This window comes from Ursus maritimus, unplaced genomic scaffold, assembly GCF_017311325.1.
Source record: "Ursus maritimus isolate PB19 unplaced genomic scaffold, ASM1731132v1 scaffold_23, whole genome shotgun sequence".
Taxonomy (NCBI): Eukaryota; Metazoa; Chordata; class Mammalia; order Carnivora; family Ursidae; genus Ursus; species Ursus maritimus.
In genome coordinates, this window is record NW_024424786.1 from 43,607,375 (window position 1) to 43,615,618 (window position 8,244).

Consider the following 8,244-nt stretch of genomic DNA (forward strand, 5'->3'; position numbering starts at 1 on the left):
CTGTCCCCTCGGGGCCGCCTGCAGGCAGGGACTGGCTGATAACGGGGTACAAAAGCAGGGACCCCATGCTTTCAGTGGGGTGGCTCTAGCGTCTTGCTCACACCCCACACTGTACAGCAATCACATCTTTGCTTCCCTTTTCCCTGGCTCTGCTCTGCTTCCCTCGTTTTTTCACAGGTTTTTCCTCCAAAAGCTCTTTCCTTAATAAACTTCTTGCTTAGGAATCCCCATTTCAGGCTTGGCTTCTGGGGAAGTTGACCTAAGACACCAGGGAGCCTATGATGGGAAAACGTGGTGCAGTTTGGGGTGACAGGGTGAGGGACCGGGGGCCAGAGGAGTATCTGGGGAAAGACCATACCAGCTAAGCCGCGTCAGCAGCGCCTCCTGAACCAGGCTCTCAACCTTCCAAAAAATCGACACTGGTTCATTTCTTTAGTCCTTAGAGCAGATGACCTTTGAGTTGTTAACTGATGTTCTGGGTTGATTAGAGCACCCCTGCCCCCTCCCCCCAAATTCATGTCCACCCAGAGCCTGTGAATGGCAGTGTTTGAAATAGGGTCTTTGCCAATGTAGTTAGGTAAGATGAGGTCCTGCGGGCTTAGGGTGTGGGCCCTAAACCCAATGCCCCGTGTCCCCGTAAGATGAGAGAAAGTCAAGAGACACAGAGGAGAGGCCACGTGAAGTCGACGCAGAGGCCGGAAGTGGCAGGATGGCTCCCCCAGCGCTTCCAGAGGGAGCTCGGTTCGCCCTCACCTGGATTTCAGACTTCCGCCCCCCCCCCCATGGTGAGATCACAGATTGCTGCTGTTTTCAGGCCCCCCCACCCCCCTTCCCCAGGTTTGCAGGAGAATCACCTGCCAGGTCCTGTACAAATTCCCAACCCGCAAAAGTGTGAGGTTTGACCAGAGGGTTGTTTTAAGTCACTAGCTTTGGGGGAGCTCGTGATGTAGCGGCCCCGCGGAGGGCTGTGATCTGGCCCCTCACTGCAAGGGGAGGCCGCTGCCAGGTGGGTGCTGAGCAGGCCCTGAGCATGGGGGCCAAGGGCAAGCAGGAGGCCAGCCGAGAGGCAGAAAGAGCCAATGAGGGGAGACCCACTCCACCCAGCGAGGGACCAACCGCGGGCAGTAGGGGCAGGGGAGGGGGACCCCAGGGTCTGGCCTGTGTTTCTGGGCAGGAGGGGGCAGGTGGGTGCACTTGGACATTCTAGGGTGTGGACACGTGGAGGCCAAGGTGCCTTTGCAGCCCCAAGTGGAATGGGTCCGAGACTCCCGGTGGGGAGGGGGCATCGCGGTGTCCAGCACGGTGTCTGAGGCCCTGGGTCTCTAGTGGCCAGTCAGCTCGCCCCGGACAGGCCGAGTGGCTCCCCAACACAGGCCGGGGGGGGGGGCTTGGCGCTGGGCTGCTGCTCTCCCTGTCCCGGCCCACAACCGGCCCCGTGTGGGCCCCACGTTTTTTTGTTTTGTTTTGTTTTGTTTTAAGAAGCATGTAAGATTCAAATCTGAACTCAGAACAATTAGAAAGTACTCCCAATGAACAAAGACTGGGAGCTGGGGAGCCCTCAACCCCTCCCACTTCAGGCAGGAGTGAACCAGCAAGGGCAGCATGGAGGAGGAGAAATCCGGAGTGTGACCCCGCTGAGGAGCCTGGCACGCCCACGGGAGGGTCCCTGCTCGCAGGACAGCACTCCCGGGCACAGAGTAAAACGGATTGGGACGTTAAGACTATAACGACCGTCTCTTTGGAGATTAATGGTAACAAAAGGCAGCCGTTACTGTTTGTTGTGCTCAGAGGAGTCACCGGGCTTGTCCAAGGTCACACAGCTGGGAGGCAGTGGGCCTGAGGCTGGGTCACCGGGGAGGGCAGGTGTAAGGAACACAGGCCCCAGAAGGTACCCCGGGACAGTGGGCCACCCTCCTTCGTCCTCAGAGCCTCTGCTTGCTGTCACGGCCGCCCTGCCAACACGGGCCTGAGCCCAGTCCCGCAGTCCTTCCCGCCACCCCACCATCGACTCTCCGGCTTGGGCTGTGTCAGTTCTCCGCTCAGTCCCCACTACGGGCCTCTCTGGCCTCCCGGCCCCTCCCAGCGCTCCAGCCACAGGGGGCTCCCACGTGCTGCGGCTGCCCCCAGCTCAGCACCTTGGCCCTGGCTGTTCCCTCCCCAGCCGGGAATGCTTTTCCCAGAATGGCTTCCTCCCTTGGCGCCTTCAAGTCTTGGCTCAAAAACCACTTCCCAGAGAGGCCAGGGTGGGGGCCACCTGCCTCCCCACCTGACCCTCTCTTTTCCCTCAGGGTGGGCCCACTTTACCTTGCCAGATGTCTCATGGCCTCCCGTGCGGCCACCTCCCTCATTGTGTCAGGGGCCCTGTGGGGGCCGGGACCTTCATTTCCCTCACTCGGGTACCCCGGGCTCTTAGCACTGTACCCAGCACATAGTAGGCACGCAACAAACACGTGTCACGTGAGCCCGTGCCCCCTCTGTCACCCTCTGGGCCCATCCGCAGTCTGCACCAGGCGGGAAAGGCCCAGTGGAAGCCCTGTCCAGCCGTCGGATCCTGCCCGTGCTGGGCAGGTTTTCGCCCCAGCAGCTGGCTGAGGCCTTCCGTGTTGGGCCAGAGACCTTCTGGGGACCACGGGAGACAGCAGAAGACCAGTCAAGCCCGGACACCCGTCAGCACTGCGGTCCTCACCGCCCCACGCCCCGCAGGAAATGTGGACCCCTCCTTGTTAGCTTCTCTCCGGCTGCAGGGACACGCCACACGCTGGGTGCCTTGACACAGGAACATTACGTCTCCCCGTTCTGGAGGCCGTGGGGGCCAAGCTGCTCCGGGCTGTCCTCTCAGCTACTGTTGATTTCCAGTGCTCCCTGGCATTCCTCCACTCGTGGGGACGTCACCCCCACCTCCTCTCTCCCAGGGCTGTCTCCCTGCCTTTATGTGAACCTTCTAGAGGTACCCCAGCCCATGGGATTAAAGCCCACCCCAATAACCTCATTCTAACGTAATTAAAGACCCTATTTCCAAACAAGGTCATATTCTAGGGACTGGGGGTTAGGGGCCCCAACACTTTTATGGGAACACGATTTAACCCGAAACACTGCCCATGCATTTCTCGGGCACGTCTAGGTCACGGGCATCGAAAAGGTGGTAAGGAGGAGGTCATGTCTTGGAGAGCACAGTAGATGCAATTAAACCTCTTGCAGCCCTGCCTGCCTTTTCTAGGTCTTTTCATCAAGCCAATGGATCTGTTTTGTGGGGGGAGTGGAATCCACATTCTAGGCACCTTCCATCAGTGTTGAATTTTTATTGCAATCCACACCAACATCCGCACCCATTCTCTATCACATCTTCGTATAGACTAGTTATACACGTTATGCTCACCACCTCAACTACGCCCGCCCTGGGACTCACACACGTGGGAAATTTCTGGGCCATCTGACTGTATTCCCTTTCCTTTTCACAAAACGCTAGTTGCAGTCATTATGCGGATTTTAAAACTCCTCCGTGGCGTCTACTTAAGAGTTTGAAAACTCTGCTGGAGTCAATCTTCTGATGACCAGCTCTGGCGGTTCACTCCCCACCCCCCAGGAAAGTGCAAATTGCTGTGGACCATGCCAGGCCAACGCAGGGGCACCGAGCTGTGGTCGGTCCCAGTGTGGGGATGGTGTGAACTGGCCCCATCAGGAGAATAAACTGCAAGATTCAGAGTCCTCGCCAAACTCTGTGCCGCTCACACCCCACTAGGCTCCCGTCTTCAAGGCCACATTTGTGTGGACACAGCTGGCGAAAATTCGTCTCCCCCACCCCCTCCCACAGCCAGGCAAGGCTTGAGGCCTCAAATAGACACTGGGAGGCGGGAGGGAGCCATAGCCAGGCAGGTTTAACTGTTTTCAATACCTTCCCCAGCTCTTTACATCAAATCCAAGGGGGTTCTTGTCAACCATGATGATGTTTCCATTTATTCAGCGTTTTGTCAGTGTGCACAGTACATACATCGTAACAGGGCTCGGCGCCTGTATAAAACTGCAGGCTCTGCAAACCACAGGAGGTACAGAAACCTTAAATCCCGTCACAGCAACAGAAACACTTTGCAATATTTCAGAGGTCCAGTGACATCTCTATACGCTTCCCACGTGACTCGCTGAGGCCGAGGGCGGCCACGTTCTGCACTTGAGACATCTTAATTCCTGACATCGGATGGGCTCTGGGATAAGACTTTGTGTCGTCCTCCGAGACAGCTAAGACTCAGAAATACCAGGCGTCCACACATCCCAGCCCCCACCCCGCCCCCAACGATCAGCGCGGAGACCCGGGAGCATCCCCTCTCCTCACGACTCCTGGAGTCCAGGACGCGGTGTAAAAGTGAAAACGTTTTTATTTCACTGCGCGAACGGCAGGTTCAGATGCACACAGCCCGGCCCGTCAGGCTTCACAAGCGGCTTCCTTCCTCCTCTTGGCCTCGGTTTAAGGACAGTATTTTAGGTCGATGATTTGCATTCGAACAAAGAGTTTGAAAAAGGAATGTGAAAGACACAAACTCCAATCAGCCTTTTCCAGTCTTGCTGTCTGTGGACTCCCATAAAGTTAATTCGGGAGGCAGTTCAGAAACATCCTAGGAGAGCATTAAAGTCTTCACAAAACATTCGGAGCATTTCTGGTAGCGAGCTAAGGTCATTTTGTATAAACTCTAAAAAGTCATTCATTAAAATTAAATGTTTGCCGTCACCTCAGGACTTTTTTTAAACATCACCGAGCCTGCCTCTTCCATCTTGACTGCAGCGACAGGGGTTACATTTGTAAAATATATAAAGAAAAATATAAGGTTACTTGGTGACCATATAGCACTCTGACAGCTGTCTGCAAATATTTTCACCATGATTGTCCTTACTAAAAGTGAATCACGGGGTAAAGATAGCTCAAACGTGACAAGGTTTCACTGGGACGCACCGACGCTATCTGCAACGCTCTGGCTACATATGGAAAAAGAGCCACTTGGGACGGCCAACGCCTGCGCCCGGCCTGAGCTGTCTGCAGATTTCGCCAGATGAGCGGGTTAAGGGCTTTCGAGGTAGATGTTAAATCCACTTCATCAGGGAAGGCACGGGAGAGAAGCAGCACCTTTCTCCATGCAAACCCTGCATTAAGTGTTTTTGCACAACGACAAGGACATTTCCCCTAAATCGAACAGCTAACTCTAGCCCGAATCTTTCGCGAGGACAGGGAAACACATTAAAAAAAAAATCTATATTCTCGTACTTATGAGAAGTACCAGCTACCGCACATTGTATTTTATCGCTAGGGTTTGGTCGTGGTTGCAAATACACCCGTCTGCCCACTGCCAGCTTTCCGGCCGGCTATCGGTTCCTTTCCGGCGGATTTACAAACTGCTTTGTTTTTTGCCTCTTCCCCAGTGGCCACAGAGAAACACGGGCTGTGGCTCCACCAAAAAAGGAAAACGGGAGTTTATAAAGTTGTCTAAGAGTCTCCCCCATCGGGGAGATGGAGGAAGATTGACTACAGAAAGTTCAAAGGTCAGTCCTGGCAGATCTAAGAACAGAGGGGCAGTGGTGCACTTCCACAGGGCATTTTCTGTACCCGGAGCAAGGCGATTATGTCCCGATGAATAGCAACAGGGCACAAAGCAGCGGGGCGCTGGAGGATGCTAGAGCAGAGCCAGGGCTGGGAGGCTCCTTAGCTGGCTCCAAAGCCCCCCGAAGGCCTCTCCAGACACGGGGATGCTCACCACCGCCGTGCAGGGGACTGTGCAAAGCAGGGTTGAGACTGGAGTCTGATGTCACCGTTTTTAAACACAGAGTAGCAGCACACTTGTGACAACTTTTTGACAAGTTAAATAAATCCAGTGGAAAGGTCTTCACCGTCTTACCAAAAAACACAGGGATGGGGTTTGTTTTTTGTCTTTTTTTTTTTTTCAGAAAAATACAAAACACACCCACAGAACCATAAATAATTTGGTGGCAATATATACACATTTAAATAATTAATTTAAATATCTTACACCTACTCTTGCTTTAGACCGTTCATCTGAAGAAAGTCTCCTGAGCATCCAGAAACGGAGGCAGGATGCCGGGAGTCACAGCCTGGGGAGAAAGTGGGTGACCTTCATGGTGGGGGACACTCGGCTGCCCTTCTTGGTCTTGCCGTTCTTGCTCAGGGCAATGAACATGCCCGGGTACCTGTAGCACTCATACGCGTTGTAGTTGTTGGGAAGGAGGATCTCTTTGAACTTGCACTCCTCCGTGAAGAAGGGCTGGGAGGGAGAAGGGACAGGGTCAGGTGGGGCCACCTCTTGGCCAAAGAACCCTGAGGGCCACTCGTGAGAGGCTCCTTTCTGACCCGGCCCTGCTCTGGCTGAAAGGTCCTCCTGGGGAGTTGGGGTGCCAAGACCCCCCCCCAGGGTGAGAAGACCTAGGTGGCCAGCCCACAGCAGCTGGTGGTCCAGCCACCTGCCTGGCACCTGGCTGCCAGAGAATGTCATCTGCACCGCTGTCACCCTATAGACTGCGGTCCTGCCTGCTGGAACCCACCGGAGAGAGGCTACAGGGAAGGGTGCCAATGGCACCCTTTATGGACTAGAAGGTGCCGCTCTAGGGAGGGGAGAAACCTCACTGTTCCTGTGGTGGCTCTCTGCCCCTCGTCTGGACAGCCCTGGAGTCACCGGCACTGCCTCAGGATACTTGTGTATGGGGGAGGCGGTGCCGACCCTGTGACCACCACGGCGGCAGGATCCAGGCACAGGCCGTCCTGGAAGGGTGGCGGTGCTGCCCGTGCTGCCCCAGCCGGGGGCTCTGCCGGCGCCTGCGGTACTCACCGAGCCGTACAGCTTGCCCTTGCTGCTCATGGCTACGAAGAACCGGCTGGCCACGCCGAAGATGCTCACCACGCCCCGCTCCACCGGCGAGAGTTCCAGCAGACCTGGGGGCGGGGCGCGGGTCACTCCCGGGCAGGGGACCCTGCCCCCCCCCGTCCCGGACCCCCTCCTCGGCATGCGAACCACCGGGGCCCCAGTTTCTGGGGTGGAAGTGGATGTAAAGGGGCCCCGGAGCCCAGCGTGCACGGGCGCGGAGTCCCTAGCCTCCTGTCCCGGCCCCGCAGTGGCCGCGCCCAGTCCCCGACGGCAGGAGCCGGGCGGCCCCGTGGGCCCCCGAGCCCGGCCTGACCTGGACGCACTTCCCGGGGTCCCCCGGGTCCCGGCTGGCTGCGCCGTTTGCCTTGTGCCCACGGGCGCAGGCGCTGGAATTCCGCACCCAGAGCCCGAGCTTCCGAAGGCGGGGAGGCGGGGCTCGTTCGCCCGGGTGCTCAAAGGCAGTCCCCGCGGCGACTCCCGGGGCCGAGAGTGTTTGCTTCCCTGCGCCGAAAGGACCCGAACCCGAGTCCGTCCCGGTTCCCACGGCCACCAGCAGGTGCTAGCCGAGACCTTCGTGCGCGGATCAGAAGGGGCGGCCGCTGCCCCGGGCCCCCGACCCTTTGCGCCGGCCCGCCCCACTCACTGTCGCTCGTGTCCGCGTGCACGCCGCCGATGCGGCCGTCGGGGAGCACTTGGAGGTGGAAGCCGATGCCCACGTTGCAATAGAGCCGCCGCAGCCGCTTGATGCCCAGGAGGTAGTCGCCCGCGCCGCTCTGGACGGCCGCCTCCTTGGGCTGCGCCGCCACCGGCAGGCGCGCCAGCGAGCGCGCCACCAGGCTCTCCCAGCGGCGTTCCAGCTCGGCCCCCAGCGTGCCGTTGGGTGCGGTGGGTGCGGCGGCGCCCCCTCGGCCGGCCCAGGGCGCCAGCACCGCCAACAGGACCGCCGGGAGCAGCGCCGCCGCGGCCGCCCCGGGCCCTGCCATCCCCGCCCTCGGGCCGTGCGCCCGGGAAGCCGCGGGGCCGAGCTGCGCCTGTAGCGGCCGGCGGGAGCGCACGGCCGGGACCGGGGCCGGGGCAGGGAGTGCGCGGCCTACGGAGGAGCGGGAGGCGAGGGACGGGGCCCCCAGGCGCCGGCAGCTACCCCGGCTGCATGGAGCGTTGGGGAGCGGGGCAGGACGCGCAGCCCAAGCTGAGACCCTGCCAAGCGGTGCGCGCCTCCCTGCGCGCTGGGCCAGCCGCGACCGAGCCGCTATATATAGCCGGGCGCCCCCTCCTACTCCCGCGGGGGGCCGTTCGCGTTCGCCTGGGCGCCCGGGGCGCTGTGGCGCTCGAGGCTGGTCGCAGGCCGCCTGCCAATCAGGGCTGGGGGAGGGGAGGCGGCCGG

General features: G+C 59.0%; 1 protein-coding gene across 1 annotated transcript; it reads right to left on the bottom strand.

Annotated features, from left to right (window-relative positions):
• Positions 1-3,983: 3,983 nt before the first annotated feature.
• Positions 3,984-7,843, bottom strand: FGF4 (fibroblast growth factor 4). Its single transcript, XM_040638752.1, has 4 exons — positions 7,504-7,843; positions 6,825-6,928; positions 6,018-6,263; positions 3,984-4,768 (listed from the first exon to the last, which is right to left on the bottom strand). Exons 1-3 carry the CDS (start codon positions 7,841-7,843, stop codon positions 6,087-6,089), a joined length of 621 nt encoding a protein of 206 aa, XP_040494686.1. The 3' UTR covers positions 3,984-4,768; positions 6,018-6,086.
• Positions 7,844-8,244: the final 401 nt, after the last annotated feature.

Excerpts from the sequence above, each read along its gene's own strand:
- FGF4 (XM_040638752.1), bottom strand. The coding sequence starts at position 7,843 with ATGGCAGGGCCCGGGGCGGCCGCGGCGGCGCTGCTCCCGGCGGTCCTG. Across the intron at positions 6,929-7,503 it reads GCACGCGGACACGAGCGACA|GTCTGCTGGAACTCTCGCCG; the intron begins GTGAGTGGGGCG and ends CCCCGCCCCCAG. Across the intron at positions 6,264-6,824 it reads AGGGCAAGCTGTACGGCTCG|CCCTTCTTCACGGAGGAGTG; the intron begins GTGAGTACCGCA and ends TCTCCCTCCCAG.